General features: G+C 35.3%; 1 protein-coding gene across 1 annotated transcript in view; it reads left to right on the forward strand.

The window, feature by feature from the left end:
• The window catches only part of LOC107725343 (receptor tyrosine-protein kinase erbB-4-like), a 170,597-nt gene extending 147,552 nt beyond the window's left edge, over positions 1-23,045 (forward strand). The window contains exons 20-27 of the mRNA XM_016534581.1: positions 1,563-1,748; positions 13,302-13,457; positions 13,692-13,767; positions 14,654-14,800; positions 15,779-15,876; positions 15,994-16,164; positions 18,578-18,875; positions 21,815-23,045. Of these exons, the coding sequence (XP_016390067.1) occupies positions 1,563-1,748; positions 13,302-13,457; positions 13,692-13,767; positions 14,654-14,800; positions 15,779-15,876; positions 15,994-16,164; positions 18,578-18,875; positions 21,815-22,674 (1,992 nt within the window). The 3' untranslated portion in view covers positions 22,675-23,045. The remainder of the gene's footprint in view (positions 1-1,562; positions 1,749-13,301; positions 13,458-13,691; positions 13,768-14,653; positions 14,801-15,778; positions 15,877-15,993; positions 16,165-18,577; positions 18,876-21,814) is intronic.
• The last annotated feature ends 4,388 nt before the right edge of the window (positions 23,046-27,433 follow it).

Below are 27,433 nucleotides of genomic sequence, written 5' to 3' on the forward strand. Positions count from 1 at the left end.
ATATATACATAATATTTCAGAGGCCAAAGTTTTGAACAATGCAACCTTTCTAAAAGCATTAGTAATAATAAATAAATGTTAATAAATATAGAAGTGTCAATTAATATTATCGTTATAAAAGTTATGGCAATAATAATTTAATTAAGTAATTACAGCCCAATTACAGACATAAAATGAGCTCAAATGTAATTTATTGTCAAGGTAAATGAAGTAAAGAAATGCTATAACAGGAAGGCATGATCTGTGGAGAGAAGAGTCCAATAACAGCAAGAAGTCATACTATATCACATCTCCTTTTTTCTTGTTGTCACTCTCTTTTCTGTCTCTTTTTTGCTCTCCCGAGATTCGGGGAGAGGTCAGGCTCCTTTAAAAAGCCATCAAAATGTGCTGCGGCTGACTGCGATTGCCAGGGAATTCCTTTGTGTGTTCCTTGTGTGTGTGTGTGTGTGTGTGTTTGTGTGTTCTGTTATCTGTGCACATACATAAGCAGGCAAGATGATGCAGACCTACTCATGAAAGATCCGTATTCATCCTTGTCTTCGTTGTAACACATAAATATTTATATACTATATGTGCTTTTTTGAAGACCCTTTTTCCTTTTGAAACATACGGCTAATTGAGTGAGACAGGCCAGCAGTGGCTGGCGAGGTCAGGCTCACTAATGGAGGTTATCTTCGCTGTAGGAGGCAAGAGTACAGTAGTATTTGCAGAGAGACTTGTTATGCTTTGTGTATGATTTATGTTTATAGTGCTGTTATTTGCTTCAAATGAAGCTAAAAAAAATGTAAAGGGGTCATATCATTATTTTTCCTGAGGTTTCTTATAATGATAAGTCAAGTTTTTAGGCGTCACGAGATGTTCTTGACCTTCTCTCTAACCCTTTGAATGAAATGAGCTGTTTATTTGCTATTTGTACATGAAGACTTCTATTTAAACTACCTCTTCACATGTGAAATGAGATACAGCACTATGAACTGAAGATTTGCTGTCGGCTCCAGTCAAGTTTGAACAATCCCGTCCTTAAATAACAGCCTTCTTGCAAAGCTGCATTACATAGACAGGTTCACAAAACACATAATGCATTCAAGAATGTCTGTGTTTACATACAGCAAGCATTTTATTTTGATGTATTAGTCTGTTCTGTCTTGGGATCTAGGGGATTGTAAACAGAAGTGACAAAACATCTGTTTACATAAATTTCACATTATCCAAGCATTTCAAGTTTTTTTTTTTTTTACGCAAAGTTGGATACGTAGAAGATGTGTCTTTATATGCATGTTTTAAAAGTTAAAACATTTAATTAAAACAGCATATTAAAAAATGCACATGCATACGTGAGATGCTGCAAAAGACGTGAACAAACCATTAAAGAAGTCAGTATAGCACGTTTACATGTTTTCATATTTAATATTTAAAAAATTATTTGTGTGTGTTGTGAAGTATGATTCTAACATTCTTTAAGAGACATTTTGGTTGTTGATGGGAAAACATCTCCAGAAAAATATTTTCATCGTGTGACTTCAACACCCTATTTTTTTTTCTTTTCTGTTTTTGTCTTCTAGGAGGCACTGATCATGGCCAGCATGGAGCATCCTCATCTAGTGCGTCTTTTGGGGGTCTGCTTGAGTCCCACTATTCAGCTGGTAACTCAGCTCATGCCCCACGGCTGCCTGCTGGACTACGTACATGAACACCAGGAGAACATCGGCTCCCAGCTGCTTCTCAACTGGTGCGTGCAGATCGGAAAGGTAAGAAGTATTTCACATGTTTGTGCAACCAGTCAGACAGCATCTCTGTAAATACTGCAGAATTTTGACTTTTTACTTGACTCTGATTCTTGATTCTGAAACCATTTCTCCATTTATCTCTGTGACAGATTTAAAGTAGGCAGAACTGATGAAAATAATCATAATTTTTATCTTTATGGACAAATATTGCAGTGCAAACATCAGTGACAGTTTTAACTTTGCGTCGGCGGTTCTTTGCCTCAACTCCATGCATTAAAATAATTTAATGCACACCTACCTGTGGAATTTCTATTACTTATATGACTCATGCAGTATATTCAGACTTCTGAAATCATACAATAGATTTTTGTGAGGAAAAGGCCAAAATTTAAGTTGTTATTCACCGAAAATCTCCCCCTTCACTGTAAAGCTCAAATCTTAAAAGAGTTATTGACTTCAGACATCATTGGTTCTTGTGCCACATTGCTATTAAATTTTTGGAATTAAACTCAAAAATCTTAATAAAATGACATTTGAATAAGATCTCCTATGGCAAAGATCATGCCAATGTCAATGCTGTCATTTCAGATCGCTAAAACAAAGTGTTGTTTTAATAGCACCACAGTATTTTCAAGGTAATATCTGCCTTTGAACGCAAAAGACAATACTTTATTGAACCTTTTCTGACAAGAAGTGTGCACTGCAAACATGAGCATTTTTGACGATCGTTTCTGTCCAGTCTGCTCGTTTTATCACGTTTAACCACAGCTGTCGTCGGTTTTTTGTCTGGCAGTGGCAGCAGATATGCGATCACATTTCTAATTTGAGGCTGTATTACGTCGATTCTGGCACCCAACATCACAACAAGATGATATTTTAAGCTCGTTATGTAGCCGAACCTGTGCTGGTTTGAATGGGCCGCCTTCAGTTTCCCCTTTGTTTTGCTGCCTCCAGCTAGCGCTGTGACGTCGGCTGACCCTAGTTACCTGTGCTTGGCCTGGCCATGCGTCACTCAGAAAACAACAGGCCAATCAGAAGAGAGGCTCATGAATATTAATTAGACAGGCCAAAATCGACCTGTTCTCAGCAGAGCTCCTGAGAAAGGAGCTGTAAAAATATATTGAGATGGTTTTTGGTACTTATACCGCAATATATATTCTTAAGGACATCAAAACCTCAAATAAAACTCCAGAAAGGTGTACAATATGGGACCTTTAACATAAACACACAAACACACACACTTCTGCTTGTATTTTCCTTTATTCACTAAGATCATGTTGATGATAAATTAACAAATAACTTAGTTTACAAATTATTTTGTTGGTCTGCTGCGTAATATTATATTAAAGGGCATGCTGGGTAAATGAAGGCAACGTGTATTTTAAAGGCTTCCATCAGTCTTCATTTCAGCTTGGAATTGAAAAACTGACCATCTGTGACTTTTTAACTGAGCTATTGGACACTTTATAGCTGAATTTATTTTCTGTTCTTTCTTTTTACAAATACTGAAGCAACACTGCCTTATAATTAAGGTGATGAAATTATAAAAATATTTCAATATATGGACATAATGGACTGCAATATTCGGTTCTTAATATAGCACTGAAGAATAGCACGTTCTGCAACATTAGTCCTTAAATACAATTTTATTTATTTATTTTTAAATAATGTATAGCTGGAGAAGTCATGTAAAAGTCATTGGGGATTCTCTGTGTTGTATTTCACAGCATTCCTGTTTAAGTTACCTCTGTTCCACTGCCGTAGAGCCGGTCATTTAATCTGTCTGCTGTAAATAGATTGGCTGAGTTCAAGAGATGGGTGCTGGTTTGTTGTAACTCAGAGCTTTGGGCTTTATCTTAATGGCACCTATTAATCAGGTTGTAGGTTGAGCAAACCGCTCTACAACCTTGCCTATTCCTGCCCTGGAATTCTGCTGGTGACTCAGACCCGCTGCTAGAGGTTTTCCCGGTCACGCTGTGAAAAGTTAAATTGCTGTTGCCGGCCAAATTCTCATTGAGCTGCCAAACTGCTCCTGCACACAGTGAAATAATGACCTCGGCATGAGGATGAGATTACACTCATTATGAGATGATGTATTTAAAGCAGTTTACGTGCCTCAGTTCTTAACTGAAATGTTAACCGGTGTGAATCCACATCACATTGGCAGGTTCAATCTTCCAAGCAATAGCAAGTGTAACAAACTAGCTGATGAGACATTTCAGATGACCAATCAGAAGTGGCGTTAACCCCCTGTGCACTACAGTTATGACAATGGGCAGACCTCCAACACACAAGCTTCTCTTCCAGCATGCTTTGATCACCATCAGCAGCTCAGTACTGTGCCTACAGTTCTTCTTTTATCGTGCAAGAGGGAGTTGCAATAATGCAAATGTTATAATTTATATTTTCCACCCACAGTATTACGGAGCTATTCATAATTTTCCAAAAACATCATTTTTCTTATGCACAATAAGGCATTTTCTGTCATTTTGTTTGGCATTGCACAGTGCTGTCTTTGTAAACCTGCCACTGTGAAACGTGTTTCACCAGTTAGGAACTCCTCAGAAATTTCCCATTGTGCCGAAGGGATCTTCTTCCAAGATTCCCTCTTTTGCATACTCTGTGTGTTCTCCTGAGATGCAGGATTGAAAAACCGGTGTATATTGTGAATACCGCAGTGTAATTTCCCTACACAGTTGGCTTTCTCTTGCTGCAGGCGTATCTCCTTTGGCCTCATTAAAGAGCTTCAGGTCCTAGAAACCTCTTATTCATTCCATCTTTCATTCATCTAATGCTTTTCTGTTGAGAATCCAAATGAGAAGCTTGTCTTGGTTTCTATGACATATTTGCATACAGGTAAACCTACTGTTGTTGATTTTTTTTTTTTTATATAGTGCAGAGCAGTAACTACTTATGGCTTTCCAGACTGATTCCTATATAAAAACTCTGCTAGATGTGCTATCGACATATACTTTCCATATTTAATCACAAAAGGGACTTTTCTGGGTCTTTCCAAATAATAAGATGATCAATTGTGTTCCAGTATGTTCATGTTTCAAATGGTTTTTACATATGTTTGCTTTACATTTCTGCATTAATCTATGTTTAATTTCAAAGTATCAACTTCAGTTAAGATCGTTTTGTGAATAATTTGATAAGAATTGTTTGAGTTCAAACTGAAATCTCTGACTTTTAATTGCAGAGTTATCTTGGCAAATCTGATAAAGGTATAAGAATTTTAGATCTCCTCTACAATTGTAAGACACAGTCCATTTGTTGTCCATTTAATCTTTTAGCATCTAGGAGGAACAATTGATTATGTATCCACTAAATGATGAAAAGCACTGAGAAATCAGACTCAGAAAGTGGAAGAGTCATTTTAACAGTCACTATGAGCTCTTTTTGAGCTTTAGACTCATAATTCATTTAGTAATATTGATTTTTGGACAAACAAGTTAGAAAACTGTCAACATTTTATTTATTTCTTTAAACTTACTTGCGCATTTATTTATTGCAATTTCCTCGTTGCAATGTTGGAACTGTGACATAGATCTAAACTTAAAGAAAGGTATCTCTTTATATATAAATACCTACTAATACTAATGACATTAGGTTGGTTAGAGGGACACAGGAGCAAATATACCTATGGATTCTGCTCAGCTGAAATATAATACAGGTAATATGGTTTCTAATAGATTAGAGGAACTGCTAAACGGAATTTCTCATGAGCCTCTTAGAAGGACTCCCCACATACGTTAATGAGTGTGTAAATGTGTGTCTGTCTGTTACACTGTAGGATTTCATCTGTAGAGTTTGGGGTTGTAAACTGTTGACACCACTAGTGACACTGGGCTTAATTTGTAGATAATTGCAGTTTGTAATGGGAACGAAAAGCCAAGGCCATGTCAGCCAGAGTGTCACTGAAATTGTAGCCATTACCAGAAACGAAACATGGAAATTAATGGCATTCTGGTTTAATTTGCACCTTCATCTTTTCAGGGCATTTAATCTTAGCCTCTCCTTCTCTTGGGACTCCAAGAAATGTGAGAGAGGTTCTCGAACCTTTCATTACAGCCCACAATTACTCTCTCTAACATTTCTCAAAACCAAACGGTAATAATTTCTAACCTCCTTTTGTGTACCTTTTGGTAATGAACTCAGAGAATGCAACTATACAAACCAATTTAAAACATTACTTATTAGATAAATATATGATGACTTGTCAGTCAATATCAACAGTTGTGTTCTCTCTGGATTAGATAAATATATGATGACTTGTCAGTCAATATCAACAGTTGTGTTCTCTCTGGATTGCACAGTCATGTGTTTTTGTTCAATGACTGCAAAACTGCATATTTTATCAAATGTCAATAAGATTTATTTATTTATTTAGAATTTAAATGAATAATTTATTTAAACGATATGGACCCACTTTATATTAAGTGGCCTTAACAACTATGTACTTACATTTAAATTAATAATTTGGTACAATGCACTTATTGTGTACATTCATGTTTTTACATTGTACTTATATTTTAAAAATACCTGCATGTAATTACATCTGTAATTAATTTCTGTAATTACATTTATAATTACACAGTTGACCCATCCCTTATACCTTAACCCACCCTTAAACCTACCCATACCAACAAACCTGTCTCTAACCTTACCCATATCCCACCTTAATAGCAGCAAAAGTGTTTTGCAATACAATATGAACACAATAAGTACATTGTACTTAATTTTTGATGTAAGTAGTAACCTTTTCATAGTGAAAGTGAGCTTACTATGATACATACAGATTTTCTTGATTACTTGGTTTGCACTTAATTTACTGATTGTTTAGCTTTTGATGGCTGTAAAGCTGAATTGGTAATGTTTTGGCATCACTGAGAGGATATATTTTTCATTCATTTTTTTTTTTTTTGTCTTTTTTTTTTTTTTTTTCAGTTTCAGTTGTAGTAAATATGAGAAATAATGCCTTGTTAACTAGGTAAAATAAAATAAGTTTCAACTTTCAACTTTTTTTTTTCTCCATGGTTTTAGATTGAGTTAACTCTAATAACCCTGAGCTGAAGTTTTGGTATTGCAATATTAATAGCCACATTTTCTCTTTCCTTTTTTATTTGTTTCTTCCTTCTCAAAAAATCAGGGTTACTTCGTGATATTTACTCTCCTAAATATCAAAAAGATTTATTGTTTTATTACCTGAGTGGTGACATTTCAGCAGATGCCATGAGAGGGGGCAGTGGGACGCTCTGGGAATAGAGGAGCTCACCTCTGCTCTTCAGATCTGGGCAATCCTTTCTCTTTGGTCAAAATCTGGCCAGACATAATCCTGAAAACCTTGTTTAAATGGATACTGACTTAAATTAGTCTCTCTTTCTATGCTCTGTCACATTATTTTCACTCATTCAGTTTTGTATTTTACATTGGAGAACTACATTAATGTTTTCTGTCCTTTCCCTTAGAAATTGTTTGTGTAACAGGTTTTTTTTCTTTGTTTTGTCACATTCAGATCATGTGAAGTAAGCTGCATCATAGCCAGTGAGTCTATTTTTCTCAAAACCTATTGTACTGTTAGATTAGTGCCCTATTGTGCCTCTGAAACAGTGTGTTCCTGTCCAGATGATGGACAGTCTCACTGCTGTGCTCTTGTCAGTCCAAAGGTTTAGAGTAGAGACAAAACTCACAATGTCTCTGGAAAACAGTGTTATGCATCAGGAGATTTTCATACATATATTACCATTGCACAGTTTCAGTACTGTATGTAGAGTCTGTTAGTGCAGTTTCTGTATTATGCATGCATGTTTAGGGGATACACTGGCTCTTAGTGCCGTCTTTTTGCTTTTGAGATTTGCAAACATGTTTTTTTGTGCGTGAATGCAAATGGTTAACTCGAACAAATCAAGTGCTCAATCATGCACACAGAATGATTTCAGTGATTTCAAATGTGTTTATTTCCTGTAGCTGACCACTGTATCTACCATATGGTAACATATAACTTGTGTTTCTACAACATGTTTTTGTTTATTGTGTATTTTATATTGTCAATAGTGTAGCAATGTATAGTATGAAGCACAGCTCACACAGAAGATACTTTCAAACCAAGCCACTGCTTTCAGTTGGCCAGTGTGGTGAATCTGCAGGACCAGATGGTTAATGTGGTTAATGTGACTGCAGCTTTAAAGGCATGTCATCTGTATTTTTTGCATATTTGGCAAGTTTTGGTCTGATGTAGTTTGATGCCAAAAATACTTTGTCTAATATAGCTGATATAGCTAATATGAGTGCATTGCCATTACATTTTCTCTGTGAGAATTGTAAATAGATTTGCATTGATTTATATGATCAGAAAGATTATTTGCAGTTATTTATTAGTTTAAAGCGTGTAGCATTAGCACAGAAATAAGCTAGGCTTTTAAGGGATAGTTCACCCAAAAATGAAGATTACCCCATGATTTACTCACCCTCAAGCCATCCTAGGTGTATAACTTTCTTCTTTCAGACGAATACAATCAGAGTTATATAAAAAAAATGTCCTGGCTCTTCCAAGCTTTATATTGGCAGTGAATGGTGGTTGAAATTTTGAAGCCCAAAAAAGTGCATCCATCCATCATAAAAAGTACTCCACATGGCTTCTGAAGTGAAGCAATGTGTGTGTTTAAGAAAAATATCCATATTTAAAACTTTATAAACTGTAATCTCTAGCTTCCGCTAACTGTCATACGCGCATTCACGAGAGAGTGGCGTTTCAGCGGATGACGTAGGATTTAGGTGTAGCATAAGCTCCGGTGAGAAGTAATGAACGTGAAAGCGCAGAGGAGAGAAAAACAAAACACCGGTCACGAATTAGAAGTACAAAACGAGGATTTGTAAAGAAAAATGTTGGAGGATTTCGATATAAGCCAAGAGGAGACAGATTTTCCTTTGCTGTAAAAAAAAACGTGGTTCTCATAAAACTAGCATATTCTCACCGGAGCTTACGCTACGCCTATGTCCTGTGTCATCTACTGGAGCGCCACTCTCTCATGAATGCGTGTACAACACACTTACACAAACGTATCGCTTCGCTTCGGAAGGCCTTTATTAGCCCCCCAGAGCCGTGTGGAGTACTTATTATGGTGGATGGGTGCACGTTTTTGGGTTTCAAACTCTGAACACCCATTCACTGCCATTATAAAGCTAGGAAGAGCCAGGACATTTTTAAATATAACTCCGATTGTATTTATCTGAAAGAAGAAAGTAATTTATACCTATGTAAGATGGCTTGAGGGTGAGTAAATCATGGGGTAATTTTTCATTTTTGGGTGAACTATCCCTTTAAGAGTAAAAATTAAAGGATAAAGAAATAATAATTGAATAAATGACTGACTCACTTTGACATTGTAAGAGTTCTAAGTCGGTAAATATTTCAGTTCATAAAATAAACATCTAATTAATTTGAGCAGTATTGGAGCAATATCGTAGCAGTTTTAATATTTTCTTTCATTTTGTAGTTTCATTATTTTCTCCAAATAGAGAGATGCTGCCTTCAAGACATGTCAGAGATGAGCACACACAAATGCAACAGAATGTCATAACTACAGGAAAGGTCTTTTTGAATTAAGACTTTTTGAATTTGAGGTTTTTCATTAAAAAAAATGGTGGATGGCAATTCCTTTTGATCAGTTCATTTTGTATACTGTATGTCTTCTGTATGTGTTCTTGTAGAATAGTAATATAGTTAGAAAATAAAACTTTTTAACCAGTTTATGCAGTGACAGTTCATATTACCCATCATTTTGGGGTATATATCATAGCTTTCTATGTGTCCTTGCGGTATGTTTTATACCAGTCATCTCTGTCACTTTCTGTTCCCATTGTGATGCTGAGTATGGCTTCTCTCTCGTTCCAGCCCACTTTCTCATTCCACCCTTGTCAGCATTACTGTCCGCAGAATTAAGCATGCTTTCACCATAGCGCCTTGTTTTTTTTTCTTTTCACTCTCTAATTAGTTCCAAATAATCAAGTGAGTCTAATTTTTGTTATTTGTCTATTCAGAGGTGAGAATATGTTGTAATAGGGCACTGAGGGACCCTCTTCCCTCCCGTTCCACAGAAACTTTAACCTTTATTAATGCACACATAAAAGCTGGTGCATAAAAGAGTGAGATGAGGAGATGCTCTATGAATGCTCCTGAATGCACCTCACTCCGGCATTAAGTCTCGCTCCCTGGATCGGCATGCAGATGGCTTGTTATGCTAAATGCAGGCAGCGTTTTGATTAGGTTACGCGTACTTTCATCTGGGTGCTCTCAAACAGTGGACACAAAGGACTGCTCTTTGCTGCCTGTTTTATCTATGCGGTCTCTCTCTTTTTTTTTTTCAAGTGAAGTTAAAGCTCTGAATATACAGAAAGCTCGAGCCTCCTAAAAGCAATGGATGCTTCTAAAAATGCACTGCAACATCCAAGGAAGCATATTGTAACTGGATAAATCTCTTCATTAGCATTCCCATTCAAATAACCATCTAAACCTTGACACCTTGGCAACAACCACAGCAGTAATTAATATAATATCAAATAATAATATACAACAGCAAATGACTTATTGCATTTGTACTCTTATCTGATTGTGTTTACTTATCAACCTTCACTCCTGTCAGTTCAACATTACTTTATTTACAGTATTAATACATGTTTCTGGTCTCAAATGCAAAATTAGAGAACTTTTTCATTACCTCTGCAGTGAATGGGTGCCGTCAGAATGAGAGTCCAAACAGCTGATAAAAACATAACAACAATCCCCAACATTACTCCAGTCCATCAGTTACCACCTTGTAAAGTGACAACCTATGTGTTTGTAAGAAACAAATCCATCATCAAGATGTTTAGCCAACATAACTGTATAGCCATCACTATGTATTAACAAATGTCAGTAATAAATGTTTCAGACCAATCAGCTAAAATAGTACAAGTAAACAGAATTTTTATTGCATGTATTTATTTGGCTACTTTAGGAGAGCCAGCATGGAGCTACGCCAATGCAATTACAGTGCAGTGAAATGAAAGTGTATTTAAAACAGATTACTTCTGGGACTGGACAGTCAATCAATGGAAATGTTGATTACTACAAACCTCAGCATACCTGAGTCAAGTAGTATTCATTCTGTCCTGTATCTGTTTAAAATAATTAGAAATCCATGGAGCGTGTAAGACATTAAACACTTGATCCTTCAGTACTAAAGCAATGGTCATGGCGAAGGGGAAGAGCAGAACAAGCCTGAGGGAATGCATTTATGTTTAATGGTTAATAAAAAATAAACGGATGGTTTGTAAGACTATGGAAAGATGCTGCTCATTTAGAATAGTGCTGTGTAATTTATCCTATGAGAGATGTTGGGCTTGCACTGCTGTTGACAGTTATGATATGGACTGGTTATGTTTTATTGCTGTTAAGTGACTGGAGAATGTGCATATTATTCATGCCAAATTAGAGAATAAACTGTAAGAAATGGGGATAGGGACATCTAAAGCCAAGTTCTCCATTTACAGTAAATATTGTTCTATCTTTAAAAGAGTGACCAAAAGAACCATATTCATAATGAATGAATCAATAAATCTAGAGATCTTTCATAATAAAACGTAGCTTAATCTACTAAGTAAACCTACTACATTTTTTTTCAGTTGCATAGTTGTTAAAATACATTAAAACAGAAAACAGCTGTTTTAAACCGTAATAATATTTCACAATATGTTCACTTAACGCATATTTCTTTGTAAACAAGTTTGAAAATGTATCAAGATATGTATCAAGATATCCTCATATTTTATGTTGACTTGTTAGGTTGTATACAGATAGTAATAAAAAGTGTCTAATACAGTACAGTACACTTTGTTATTAATACAGTAATTAAAAAGCGTCACTTGGGAAGAGTTTTGCACTACGTTTCACACTGTGACCTTGGTGTGTGTGTGTGTGTGTGTGTGTGTGTGTGTGGCTGGTGACTGATCGGTCCATGATTCACTCTCTCATTGTCAGGTGTCTGCTCCTTTGTTTAATTCTCACATCTGTCTGTAATGTTGAAAAGTTTCAGGACAAAATGCATTTTAGTACAATATGTGCTTGACTCAGATTTTGTCTGCCTTCTTTTCTGTTGCTGCTGTCTAACTAATTTTGAGCAGCACTTAGGCAAGAAAAAGACATATTGCCTATGAAATGGTGGACAGTGTGGCAAATGGAACAATGTATTACAGAGAAATGTTTCTAATTTTTCAGACATTTGTGACCCTGGACCACAAAACCTTAAGACTTAAGTGTCAATTTTTCGAAATTGAGATGTATACATCATCTGAAAGCTGAATAAATAAGCTTTCCATTGACGTATGGTTTGTTAGGATAGGACAATATTTGGCCGATATACAACTATTTGAATATCTGGAATCTGAGGGTGCAAAAAATATCAAAATACTGAGAAAATCACTTAAAGTTAAAATGAAGTCCTTAGCAATGCATATTACTAATCAAAAATGAAGTTTTGATATATTTACAGTAGGAAATTTACTAAATATCTTCATTGATCATGATCTTTACTTGGCATACAAGAAAAATCGATAATTTTGACCCATACAATGTATTGTTGGCTATTGCTACAAATATACCCATGCTATTTAAGACTGGTTTTGTGCACCAGGGTCACATTTACTGCTTTGAACACAGCCCGATGGACACTGATGTCTTATATTGAATGTTGTATTCATAATAAAAACATTGGAAATGTTCAGACCAGTTCTACCATCATAATTCTCTTTTTCTTTTTTTTTTTTCAATACAAGTGCACCCTTGAAATGTTTTTGTTGTCCCTTGGGGTGTATTTTTGCATTTTTTTTTTTGTGAAATATTACTGACTGAAATGAAAGCAATTTTATATCACTGTGCCATTCGATCTTTTTCACAGTAAAGATGAGAAGCAAAAGAAACACAACTTGCAGGGACAATCACTGTCTTCAGAGTTTCTCAAACATGTCAATTTGTTCTCATAACTGCACAAAGTTGTTTGTTTCTTTAAAAGTGTTAATGTTTCTGGTTCTGGTAAAAATAAATCTGTGGTTTTAAGTGCAATCTTTCTGAAACATCACTGTCACAATTTGGTTACAGACAAGGAAGGATGTTTGTAAAGATCTGAAAAATGTCGTTTTACCAGAAAAAATAAAAATAAAAATGACCAGACATTGAATCCTAGAGAAAACATTTTTTTTTTTGGTGGGATGATTTATGAGCAATAACTACAGAAACACTATAAAACATTCTTCATTATTGTTATAACATCTTGTTTTTCATCTGTTTGACTTTTCACAATCAATCCAGCTAATTTTCTTTTGAGTTCCTAACTTGTGCAATGTATTAACTTAAACTTGTCAATGAAAGTAACTTTAGTTTAGAGTTTACTTAAAATGCAGCTAATTTAGTTTTCAATTTTAGTGGGATGAATATTCTTAACAGACTTCTACTTTTCTGAATGTAATGATTCATAGTTGTATTTATGATAATCATAGTGTTTTTGGATCGAAGCACTCAGATCTCCTCTTTGGCAGGGTATGATGTACCTGGAGGAAAGGCGGCTGGTGCACAGGGACCTCGCGGCCCGTAACGTCCTGGTAAAATCTCCAAACCACATCAAGATCACTGATTTTGGACTTGCTCGACTGCTGGATGCTGATGAAAAGGAGTATAATTCAGATGGAGGGAAGGTAAGTGTTTAAAACCTGAGACACACTGGTTTGAAATAATTGAACTCATTTTTAAGTGATTTTGTAATTCATATGTTGGGTTGGATGCCAAACCATTAATCAATGTTAATCTATGAGAATGGTAGTTGCTTGATTGTAATTTAAATTTCTAATCATACTGCTGTTTTTTTTTAAATGCATGATTGCATTACTATATATATTATCACATCCTGATGAGAATTCTCTCTTATGCAGATGCCCATCAAGTGGATGGCCCTAGAGTGCATTCATTACAGAAAGTTTACACATCAGAGTGATATATGGAGTTATGGTGAGAAAAAAACTTTTAGAGTGTCCTAGTTTTTTAGTTTAGTTTGTTTGTTTGAAAGAGCTTAATACTTTTATTCAGCAAATATGCATTAATTGATCAAAAGTGACAATAAAGACATGTATAATCTTTCTGTTTGCAGAAATTAATGTACTGCGGTTTCCACAAAAACTGTTTTCAGCATTGATAATAATAAGAAATGTTTCTTGAGCAGCAAATCAGCATATTAGAATGATTTCTGAAGGATCATGTGACACTGAAGACTGGAGTAATGATGCTGAAAATTCAGCTTTGAATCACAGGAATAAATTACACTTTAAAAGTAGGTTAAAATAGAAATCAGTTATTTTAAATGTTAACTTATTTCACAATATCACTGTTTTACTGTATTTTTGATCAAATAAATGCAAGCTTTGGTGAGCATAAAATACTTTTTTTTCAAAACCGACCCCACACTTTAACACTCTATTGCTGAATATGATATAATATATGAATAGTACATATAATATATAGTACATATAATATAAATACACTTAAAATTATGAATCCTTTTACAGACTTGCGGTTTTAAAATTGCAGATTTGCTGTACATTGTGTAATATTTGATATAATGCAATATCTTTAAATGAAATGAATTGTTATATATTATATATTTTTATATATTTGGTATATTAATAAAACTATTTTGATAGTATAGTATTGATAATTGATAGATAAAACATACAATAAAAGCACAATAAAATAAGATACAATTACAAAATAAAAATAATATTTGTAATGTAATAATATAAAAGTACAATGCCTTTGGTGCATGTGGCACAGCTTACAGTGTTATATATACAGTATATATACAGAACATGATGTGTTGACTTTATATATTGTCATTCAGGGGTGACTATCTGGGAGCTGATGACGTTTGGAGGAAAGCCCTACGATGGGATTCCCACACGTGAGATTCCAGACATCTTGGAGAAGGGCGAGCGTTTGCCCCAGCCGCCCATCTGCACCATAGATGTCTACATGGTGATGGTCAAATGTGAGTGTTATGCAGAACCCTGAATGTGATCAGTAGCTCAAATGCTTCAGAAAGGCACTAGCTCACATACGTCTTGTATTCAAATAGTACACTTGTCATGTGTAGTATCTGAATGATACTGTAAGGTACTTGAATTCTAACGTATGACAATAACGTTATTGCCCACAAAACAGAATTACCATGATTTTTCCATGCTATAGTTTTTCTACTAACACAGTGATATTTTATTTAGCAAGATACATGCAGTCATGTGGTTTGTAGCCCAGCCGCTCGCCATGTTTGGCCAGCCAGTCTTGTGGACTGTGGAAATAAGCAGCTGTGTGAGCGCTGGGGTTTCTCAGCTGGTTCAATCAAATAAACACAAAGAGATGGAATGAGACGCGGATTGAACCCATTAATTCTAATTACATTTTGACTGTAAGCTGTTGTTTGTGATTCTACTCGCTGTGACATCTGTAACCCCACGGACAATGAAATGCAAAATATTGATGGAGATGAAACGTGGTGTGATTGCGTGAGTAATTGCTGCTCATTTGGATAATGTGTTTGAGTGTGAGAACTGAAAGGAGATTAATTGGGAGGAAATAAGGAGCAGGCTGCTGCAAGGTGAGGGCATGTTACTTCCTGTCAGACACATATTAGAACTTTAAGAAGTTTGGGGCAAATTCTAACGCAGATGTGAAAAAATAAAACTCTCTATCTATCTATCTATCTATCTATCTATCTATCTATCATCTACATTTGAATCTTTCTTTCTTTTATAAGAAAAAATAAATCTCTTTAAAACTCTTGGTCTGGCTGTTTGTTTATCTATCAATATATCTTTCTTTCTTTCTGTCTGTCTGTCTGTCTGTCTCTTTGTAAAAAAAATAAAATAAATAAAACTGAATTTGTGCAACTGCATTGCACTGTCCATAAAAACTGTGTATATGACAAATGCAGTTACTACTTGTCATTTCTTACTGTCTTCACCTCCAGGCTGGATGATTGATGCTGATAGTCGGCCTCGGTTTAAAGAACTCGCTGCAGAGTTCAGCCGCATGGCACGAGACCCTCAGAGATACCTCGTCATACAGGTGAGAATACGACTATTTTTGTATTGCATGTCACCTTGAAAATCAATACTTTTGTCCTACACCACCCATTTAACTCAAGGTGATCGCAGAGAGTGATGGTGTCATTTCTGCTCTCAGGGGGACGATCGCATGAATCTGCCCAGCCCCAACCACAGTAAGTTCTTCCAGAGTCTTCTAGATGAGGAGGAGCTGGATGACCTGATGGATGCTGAGGAGTACTTGGTTCCTCAGACCTTCAATATAGCTACCTCTTCTTACACATCAAGACCACCAATGGATACCAGTAGGGTAAGAATAGCTTTTTGCTTTCTTTACAGTTCTCTTCATGAAGTGATAAAATGTATACCTTGAATGCAGTGCAAGTCATTTTGAATAAAAATAAAAATTTTAAGGTGAGGCTTCTGAACTTAAAGTTTTTTACTTAAATCTTTTTATTGTACACTACATGTCTATAATTATGATTTTAAATGTTTTTGAAAAAAGTATCTTATGTTCACCAAGGCTGCATTTATTTAATCAAAAATACAATAAAAAATGTAATATTGTGAAATATTTTTTTACAATTTAAAATAAGTTCAAATACGTTTTCTGTTTGAATATATTTTAGAATGTCATTTATTCCTGTGATGCCATGCTGAATATTCAGCAACCATTACTCCAGTCTTCAGTGTCACATGATCCTTCAGAAATCAGTATAAAATACATAAGCAATAAGGTACGAGAGGCCATGCTGTATAGTGAATAAGTCATGGCTGAAGGGCATTGTTAAGCACAACGTGAAGCAAATATTACCAAAAATCTATGTAGGCTATTGATTTAATACTTTAACAAAAATTCCTGACAACAACAGTAAATGGCAAGAGAATGTTCCGGTGTAACATGCCTTATCCTATGGAGTTCAAATAAAGACAGAGAATAGGTGCAGTTCTCATCTGCGGTGTCATTTTTTACTCCATATATTATATTTTCTCACACACATACATCTGCTTATCTCTCAGCATGATAAAATATCTGCTTTCTGTCTTTTAGTTTAAAACAGACCAATTTGCGGCACAGTGTGAGTTTGCAAACATCATTATGGTGTAAATTAATGGACATACAATACCATACTTGTAACAGAAAAACAGTATTATTTTGCTGAAATACTTAATACATAGAATAGTTTTGACGCTATATTGATTGTTTATGTTGCTTAGGGTTGCTAAGAATGTGATACACAGAACCGTTGGGTGAAGCGGTCCTAGCTGTGCTTTATCGTAATTGAAACACATCTGTTGACCAATCAGAATCAAGGACTGGAACTCGATACAAAGACTGCGAGTTTACGGTCAGGACTATCTGTTTAACAGCAGTTTAATAAGGAATGAACTAGTTTGTCCAATTAAAGGCAGATGGGGAAGACTGAAGGGGTGGTAGTGTTTGGAAAACCTGTTTTGAAGCAAAACGATCTATACTTAACTATCCAGAAGCATTGCCATTCATGTCAATGGAAGTTGTTTAGTCAGTCATCTTTGCTTATGGGAACACAATTGGGCAGACAAAGAATGCAATGAAAATAAAAATGTGCTGAAAATGTACTCAGCCTCAGGCCATCCAAGATAAAGAAGAGTTTGTTTCTTCATTGAAACTGAGTTAGAGAAATTTAGCATCACATCACTTGCTCACCAATGGATCCTCTGCATTGAATGGGTGCCGTCAGAACGAGAGTCCAAACAGCTGATAAAAACATCACAATAATCCACTTGTCTGAATTATATGTGAAACGTGCACAGATCAAGCAGTTTATTAAGCAGTTTATTGGTGAAAACATTCCAAAACACTTTTATACAAATATGTTGGTGGAGAGGACAACAAAGGATTGACGTTTTTCACTGGAGGAAGCGTTAGTATGCATTATGTACTCATATTTTGGCCAGAAGCAACAGTTTACAGTTAAAAAGTCTTCTACCAAATACACAGCTTTTCACTTCACAAGATGTTAATTGCTGGAGTGGTGTGGATTAATTGTAGATTATTATTGTGATGTTTATATCATCTGTATGGACTCTCATTCTGATGGCACCCATTCACTGCATTGATCCATTGGTGAGTAAGTGATGCAATGCACAATTTCTCTAAATCTGTTCCGATGAAGAAACAAACTCATCTACATCTTGGATGACCTGAGGGTGAGTAAACTTTCAGACAATTTTGGCTAAACTATTCCTTGAAGAAAAATGATTACAGAATCATTAAGGGAAAACAGTTGTGGCTTTCATTTCACTTATTTACTCTAATGCTAACTTGCCAAAACTTGACTCCTTATTTTGGAAATAATCACTATTTTTGCAATTCTGTTTGTCCCTGGAACCTTTAGTTTCACCTGTTGTGAAACTTGCCATCATCCCATTGATTTTTTTTAAAAGTTCCCATAGTCTTTTTTTTTTTTTTTCCTGGATCACCACCACGTGCATTTGGACAACATGAGAGAGACAAAAACACATCTTTCCACATGCGCTCAGATATCCTATCCTATCTTCTCTTAGTTTTAGTACAACATTTTCTTTTCTAGCAGTGACACCCCCTACAATTTTCAACCACGCTTTTATTTGTAATTGAGCACTATCATTATAAAACTAAAGATTTAGACACCTAAATGATTGCTGAGTCATTGAGGAAGGTGGATGATCCATCTAAACTTTATTTTTGTTCCCCCATATAGACACAACTGAAGTGTCGTGAAAGAGTTTTTAGCCCAGAAGACGGGATGGGAGCTTGTTTCCATGATACTTCTGGCACAGCGAGTGGCGTCTTCATTCCTATAAGCACACAAGGTGCGGGTCTCGATGCCCTTGAGGAACAACACTGTAATGGGAGCTTGAAAAAACAGCCCATGTTCACTGGAGACGATTGCGACAGCCAGCGCTACAGCGCAGACCCAACTGTCTTTTTCGGAGAAAGGAATCAGAAGACCACTGGTGAAGATGGTTACATGAGCCCCATGAACAAATCAGCCTCAGGTAAAATAAAAAAGAGAGCTATTTGAAATATTCAATGTCCTTTTTGAAGAGTTGCATTCAAAATCCACTTGGCGCAAAAAATATGAGGGGGCATGTGCATGTCGCTTCTGGGTATACATGAATTAGTTTGGTGTAAATCACCTCTGAAAGTCTTTTATTGCGCATTCTCTGGTCGATAATATCGTGGTCGTTCCATTTCAACCTCAGATAGTTTAAAACAAAAGAGTGTCTGGGGTAAAACATTAATCCAGTGTGGTGGGTTGAGTAGGATGATAAATCAATAGATTCTGAGTTCCTCCATTACAAATTTTGGCAGCAGTTAATGGTCTCATCCTTCACCTCAAGAGGCCTCAAACTAAAGAGTGCCAATGAATTGTGGGTGGTTAACTGCAAGTAGGCTACTCACAGTTTTTATGCTGGTATCAGTAGTTAAACTACAGCCAGAAGGCTATATGTTACTAACACAAAGTAACTAACTTTAGCTATTTAAGGGACACTATGTTGCCATTCAAAAGTTTGGGGTCAATAAAATGTTTTATGCTCACCAATGCTGCATTTGATAAAAAATACAGTCAAAACAGTAATATTGTAAAATATTTTTACAATTTAAAATAACATATATTTCATAATGTAATTTATTCATGTGATGGTAAAGCTGAATTTTTAACAGTCTTTATTCCAGTATTCGTCGTCACATGACATGACATTTACTAACAAATTCACTAATCCTAACTAGGAGATTCTGTACAAAAAAAAAACATTATTGCCCTAGACTGCAGATTTAAAATGATTCATGTGCAAAAACATCAATGTAGCTTGCTGTCGTGCTGCTCCGCTATTTGAGTAAACAAACTTCTTAACTGGTAAAGCTACTTTATTTTAAAAACAGCTATACTGAAAATTGCTACTATTGGTGACCATATTTAAATAATTTCCAATTAAGGTTCATGTTCTTTTTAAGCCTTTATTCTGAAGATGTTCACATGCTCCACAGATGAATGAATATTTCTGTGCACATGTAATCAGCATATTCGGAAAAACTAACACTGATGTTCTCTTCTGGAAATACTAGAGACATTGCTTATTTATTATGCTGCATATTTATTATGCGAACAGTAATTTAATCAGCTCATTAATTCTCATTCATTTCCTGAACAATAACGCACAATAATTCGATGAATTGTAAAATGTAGGTCATGAGATTTGTACAAATGTAGGCCACCGTGTTCCTTTTAATGTTTGTAAAATGTCTTCAGTCTCCTTTTCTCTCCAAAAAAAAAATAACAAACAAACAAAAAAAACAATGTTTCTTCAGTAGTTCTGTCTGCATCATTCACTCAGAATGATATTTCTTTGTATATTCACTAATTCACGAGTGCTCGATTTATGAGGTGATTTATGCAGAATAGTGTGTTTACATGATCCAAAATTCTGATTAACCTCCTGAGACCCTGTGACCTCATATGAGGACATTATATTTTGGTGTATTTCTCTGAGACTATACATGCCACAGTTTTAAGTCTGGATGTCCTGTTCAAATATGTCTGATATGTATTTAGTGACACTCTTATGGAAATATGATAATATTTTGTAATTATCATTTAAATCTATCTAATTTTTAAACTGTCTGTCATAAATCAACATCTCAGGAAAATGTTATGGGGTTTCAAATCAAAATATGACTTTCTGTTACGAAACAGGATGTTGATTTCATGTCCTCATATGAGGACACTGGGACTAAAAGCATGTTTATTAGCATTTTGGGAGACATAACAAAGGAATAGGGAAATAAATTATGTTTCAATATTCTATGAAATATTATATATTATGAAAATCTTGTCAAATATTACTCCCATTATTACACTTCTTTTTTCATTACATGTTGCCCCAAAAACACATTAATATGCAAATTAGATTTAGTTTACATTGTATATAATGAGAAAACCCGTTTATGGCCATTTTACACACATTTTGCAGAAAGAAAAATGGTATATCAAATCATTCTGTTATAACATAGTTGAGAATCATCTTTATACAAAGTTTGGTAAAAAAAATCCTGAAAACTAAAAATGAGAAAACCTGTTTATGGCCATTTTACACACATTTTGCAGAAAGAAAAATAGTATATTGAATCATTCTGTTATAACATAGTTGAGAATCATCTTTATACAAAGTTTGGTAAAAGAAAAAATCCTGAAAACTAAAAATGTATTGGTGATTTAAAAAATCTATTGTTTTTGCCTATATGTTAATTCATGTCTTTTAATTTTTTTTTTTAAATTGAGTCCCGATGTCCTCTACCGAGGACATAGCATAACTTATGAACGAAATATCATTTTTTACCTTTTTTTTTTATATTTTTTTTAATGCTATAAACAATGTAAAGACATGAAAAAAACTATTTTATTCCTAAAAATATTTTCTCGGGTGTTAAGAGGTTAATACAAGCATATATCTTATTTAGATTTATGAAAGCTGGAAAATTGTCTTAATCTAGTTCATTTGTTTACATGGCTTCTTGATTAAGGTAAAAATTCATCTTACCTAGTATCGGACTAATACCAGTATTGTTATTGCTAACTCTATTGTTAAGTTGAGTTAAAAATGTCATTAAATGAAATAAAATAGAATTATTGTAAAAACGAAAATTAGAAATGCTGGCTTGGCATCTATCTGAAGTAAATATGTTACTAAAATGACAAAAAACTAAAACGGAAAAAAAGAATAAAAATTGTAAAAAAAAAAAAAAGGAAAAAAAAAGAAATAATAATAATAATTAAAAAATAACAAGCATATAACACAATTAAAATGAAACTAAAGATAGATAGATAGATAAATAGATAGATAGATAGATAGATAGATTAGTGGTGAATGGCAATTATTCTATATACAGTATGGAGCTTTTGTCATTCTATTTTCATTTTCTTTTGTGTCTACAGACCATCTTAGTCCTGTCGAGGAGAATCCTTTTGTAAACCAGCGGAAAAATGGAAATATTACTGCACTGGACAATCCGGGTTACCACAGCACCCCTGATAGGAAACCCAAGGGTGAGGATGAGTACATCAATGAACCCCTTTACCTCAACACATACAACAACACTAGTGGGACGAACCAGGAGATTATGAGGAAAAATGGAGCTTCCATCCCGCTACAGATGACAACAACAGCCAACACCGCAAGTAGCCACGTTATCCTCTCGACACAAACTGGGAAAGCCCACCACCATGGCCAGGGAACACATGTTCATTTCGCCGTTCCGCCTGTTCAGCCCCCCCAGACAAGATCGATGAGCCAAAATGGCCAGCATTCCCAGTCGCCACACGGTGCCGAATCCAATTCCTCCAGCATGTCTGGCAATCCCTCCTTATTAACCCAAATCTCCCTCGTCAGCCAACAGATCCAACCTTGTCTGGCGAGTCAGTCGGGCTCTTCAACTCATCTGGCTCAAGTGGCGAAATCTGCAGTCACTGGTAAAAGTATATCCGGCCTTCCCGGCCACCTTGTCTATCCAGGTAACATGCTTCAAACGGGTCATTCTGGGACTGTAATGGTCGACAGGAAGTCGAAGAAGAATTTTGATAATCCTGACTACTGGCAGCATAGTCTACCGCCCAAGGTGACCCAACCAAACCCTCAAGATCCAACTCAAGTGTGCAAAAGCAAACATCTATACAGGCACAGCATCCGAAGTCGCATCGCCGTGGCTGACAACCCTGAGTATCTTTCTGAGTTTAACAAGAGACCAGGAACGGTTCTGCCACCTCCACCTTACCGGCACAGGAATACGGTAGTGTAACGCCGCAGTTCTAGAGAGCCAGATTCTTCTACCAGCACCGTATGCTAAATTGGAATTACTGAAGAACAGGAAAACTCCCAGCTTCAGGAATTACTGAAGGAGACTTGTCAGACTTTAAAGGGAAAACCGATCAACCAAAGTGCCTCTAAACTATTCCATCTTTTCTATTCCAACAAATCAGAATGTAATCAGATCTACATATTTTAAAGGGGAAGTGTAAACCAAAAATGGACATTCTGTCATCATTTATTCTCCCTCATGTCACTCCAAACTTAAAATACTTTCAAACACGAATGAAGATACTGTGTTTTTAATGAAGCCTGAGTGATTTATGTCCCTCCACTGAAAGTCCATTGTATTGAAAAAAAAAAAAAAAAATGAAATTTGTTACAGCCAAATGTATTGTTTTTCTTAAACCATATATTTGTGGTTTGTTAAAACCTTAAATTTTGATTCAATATTAATTAAAAATATTTATTTTACCAAAGACTAAAAATGTACATTCGTATCAATTAAAAATACTATTCAAGACTATTTAAGCAAAATTGTTTTTCATTTTATTATTTATTTTATTATTGTTTTTTTATTATTATTATTATTTGCTTTTAGACAAACCAGAACCGGAAACCATGATTTTCGATTAGACCAGAATAAAAATGCACTTTACATAAATGGCACAGTTTTTTTTTTTCACGTTTTTCAGTGTACAACAAAACTTTCAAAAAGTTCATAAAAATATAGTAAAATAAATCCATAAGAATTTTTTTTTCTCTCGTGTCAAGCAAGTACGGTTGAGCTTCCATTTACCATATTTGATGAGCTCTATGTATGTGCATTGATCAGTGTTTATAAATAAATGCTTAAATTAAATCATAACATTAAGCAACTGTGTCTCTGCAGAAGATTTAGATTAAACCTCTTTAAATTGATTTATTTTACGATCTCTTTAAGTTTTGCTGATGGGACAGATATATCTCAGGTTTCATTTAAAATATCTTATTTTGTGTTTCAAATATAAAGTCTTATGTGCTTTCATGGGTTAAATGATGAAAGAATATTCATTTTTGTGCAAACTAACCCTTTAATTCTCACCTCTGACTGATTCTCCTACAGTTAGGTGCATCGTGACATTGTGGAAACTGGGTAAGGAGGGTAAGGAAAAACAAGAAATCACACATTCTTTTGTATTTTTTCGAAAGGAAATGGACTTTAATATAGTTTCTTTGTGGTTTAGACCAGCTGTCTTTTTGACCACTTTCCATCCATCTTGTATTATTGCTGTTCATGCCGTTAGCTATATTCTCTTCCATTTTCTTGACTGAAGGACACGGATGCGTTACGAATCTAGGATCACTCTCAAGAAAACTGGGGCACCCGTAACTCTTATGTGAATGAGACAATTGGATTGTAAATTGGTGCATCTTCTTGTACTGTAGTGGATTTATTAATGGACTACACTGCTATTTATTTTCAGTCATTCAGTTCATGTTTTTTAAAGATCTTACCAATTTCCCCCAGTTTTGTACCCGTATATAGGAATTATTAACAAATCTGATACACAGGCAGAGAAAGAGCACATGGGCAGCCATACAGCTTCTCGAGCTAACGGGAAATAAGTGCCTTTCTCAGTGGCACAAAAGCATCGGTGGACATGCCAATGGAGTGATTTGACCTGGAATCTTTAACTGCTGTAAATATATGTGAAACCAATTTGAATATTTACTACTACTGAGCCACCCATGTGCAAATAGATTCACCCAGAGCCCGGAACCATTTATTGAAAATATGTTGTTGTATTTAATTCATCTAGTAATGAATTTAACGGCAAGATCGATATATTCTGGAAGGCAATATTACAGGTTATGGAGGGCACAATACAAACTCAAATGAACTACTGATCTCCAATGGAGAATTTTTCAGTGTACTGTGACAGAAAATACTTTTGTCTGAAATGTATCCTGCTCTCTGTGAGAGTGTGACCATATTGTGGCCAGGGAGAAACTGTTCATATGTTTTATAAACTGTAATGGGCGTTTGTCATTAATTATGTGAGAGTGTCATAGCAGATAAGAAGTTGAATGTGCAAATTTGGTCCTAAACATACCATGCTGACATTATGAGACTTTGATTTGCTTTCAACTGAACTGGAGATGTAGCTAGATTTGTTTGGCTTTTCTGTTTTATTCTTTTCTTTGCCTTGTACTTTTGTTTGTTTTGGGGCTATTCCAAAAGATGCATCTCATCCCTGTTGTAATTCTATTTGATGGAATGACACAATAAAGGTCTTGTTTGAGATTTTGAACTTGTTCTTAGGTTCCTAGAGTCTGAGATGTGAGGGTCTTTTGTTGTTGCATGGTACGAGCACCAGCTTGTTCACTACACTTTTCAGTTGTAATCCATCATGTCTGAACTTGCCCTTACAAACAATCACTGTGGTGCTATCGATTCGGATTTGCCAGTAAGTTAGATTCATATTTTTGCTGCTTCAGCTACATTTTTTTTTTCAATTACTGTTGTTTGAACTGATAATTAGTAAGCTATTGGAATGGAAAACGATCTTTAATTAAAGGAAAAGTTCATCCAAAAATGATACCCAAAGATGTAGATAAGTTTGTTTCTTCATCAGAATAGATTTTAAGAAAATTAGTATTGCATTACTTGCTCACCAATTGATCCTCTGCAGTGAATGGGTGCCGTCAGAATGAGAATCCAAACAGCTGATAAAAACACAATAATCCACAAGTAATCCACACCACTCCAGTCCATCAATTGACATCTTAAAGTGAAAAGCTGTGTGTTTGTAAGAAACAAATGACCCATCAAATTATTGTGAGCTGTTTTGACGGCACCCATTCATGGCAGAAGATCCATTGGTGAGAAAGTGTTCTCCAAATCTGTTCAGATAAAGCCCGGTTTAGACTACACAATTTTAGCCCGATTTTGACACGATCTGCTTGACGTAGGATGTCTTGGGGATTCATAAACGACAAAGGTGTGTCATAGTGGACGAGAGTTAATGCCAGGAATGGTCAGGTAGCAATGTGTAGTCTGAAATGTTTCTTGTTCATGACAAGATTTTAGGAGTCAAAATTGCATAATCTGTAACCAACTAAAAATCATGTAGTCTGAACTGGACCAACAGACCATAATGTGTTTATGGTGATGAAAGTATTTTATCAGCGTGGTCCTGTGATTAAAAAAAAAAAAACTCTCTCTCTCTCTCTCTCTATCTTATCTCTTATCTATCTATCATTTTTATATTTTTTATTTATTTAATTCAGTTCAGTCATTTTAGTACTTCAACTCAATTTTTTTTTACCACAGGACCATGCTGATAAAATACTTTTATGAAGGCAACATTATAAATAACATATTCCGTTTCAATTTCCCTCAATCTGGCTTATATTTTTAAACACATTATGGTCTGTCTCCCAGACTGCAGTAGTGTTTCATTCCTGTCTCTTTTGTTCATAAGACAAAGAACTAGTGTCAGTGAGGTAGAGTATTTTAGCTCACTGATCTCTGCGCATGGAGACTTTATTCCAGCTAGGCAGAGGCAGTAAATGAATCAAACTGTCAGCACATGGAGGTTTACCTCAACCCATGTTGTTCCTCTCTAAGTATAAATGCCTGTGGATGTTTCTCTTTGTCCTCTCTATTCCAGCATCACAAATGGCACCATACTATCCATAGTTCCAACCAAAATTTTATAGCTACAGTGATTTCCAGTGAAGACAAATGCAGCTATTATTATTGCCCATACGCAAGGTTCAAGGTCTGAGCGCTCGATAACTTGTCCTGTGCTCCATTGATGTATGTTTATTTGACAGAATCAGTTAGTGAGACATTCCTGTCTCGCTCGGTACATTGTGTATGATGATCTTCATGCGCAGTGCCGGCATTTGTCCTTTTAAATGTCTCCTTTTGTGTTGGTGACCTGTAATAAATGAGCGTGTGTTTAAAAGTGGCAGCTGTGTGAAGTGATTAGGGAGAGAGGGAATTCTAGAGGAATGAGAAAAAACAAAACTGTGGCGCTTTTAGTGCATGGCCTATCTAGCATGTTTAGGCATCACATGCATGGTCCTGATGCATCAAACTAATGGCAACATAAAATAACCTCTTTTTGACCAAATTTTGAAGAAGAATTGTATGGTATTGAGACTAAGGCAATTCTAAAATGCATTGTTATTTTAGTATTAATGTAATTAATGTATTTTTTCATATTTTATTATTATTTTATTTAGTTTTTTTGCTTTAGTATTTTAACTTTTAATTTAGTTTTAAGTATTTCAGTTTTCATTTTTATTTTTATTTTAGTAATTTTGTCATGTGCTTTTGTCATTTTAAATATTTATGTTTAACTTTCTTTTATTTCAGCACAATTATACTTGCTATTAGGGCTGTCAAGGCTAAGGCGTTAACGCTTGCAATTAATTTTACAATCCTTAACGCGTTAAAATAATTTAACGCAGTTGCAAAATTACTGTTGCTTCTCTGCTTGCGATCAGATAATTTTAAACTGCTAAACTCCAGGAAAATTTTCAGTCCACTGATCCAGTAAGCGAATGCATTCAAACAATCCGTCCAAAACAGCCCTAATATAAAGAAAACCAGGCTGATTACATCAGAGATTGCAGAGAGAACAGAGACTCGCGTTGCGTTTTCAGTGAATTATTCATTCCAGTGTTTCGCTTTTAAACACGAGCTCGGTCATATTCTGTGATTGTCTCTGAAGAGCGCGAGCCCTCACACGTCACAC

Source organism: Sinocyclocheilus rhinocerous, unplaced genomic scaffold (genome assembly GCF_001515625.1).
Source record: "Sinocyclocheilus rhinocerous isolate Xijiao unplaced genomic scaffold, SAMN03320098_v1.1 scaffold1386, whole genome shotgun sequence".
Classification (NCBI taxonomy): Eukaryota; Metazoa; Chordata; class Actinopteri; order Cypriniformes; family Cyprinidae; genus Sinocyclocheilus; species Sinocyclocheilus rhinocerous.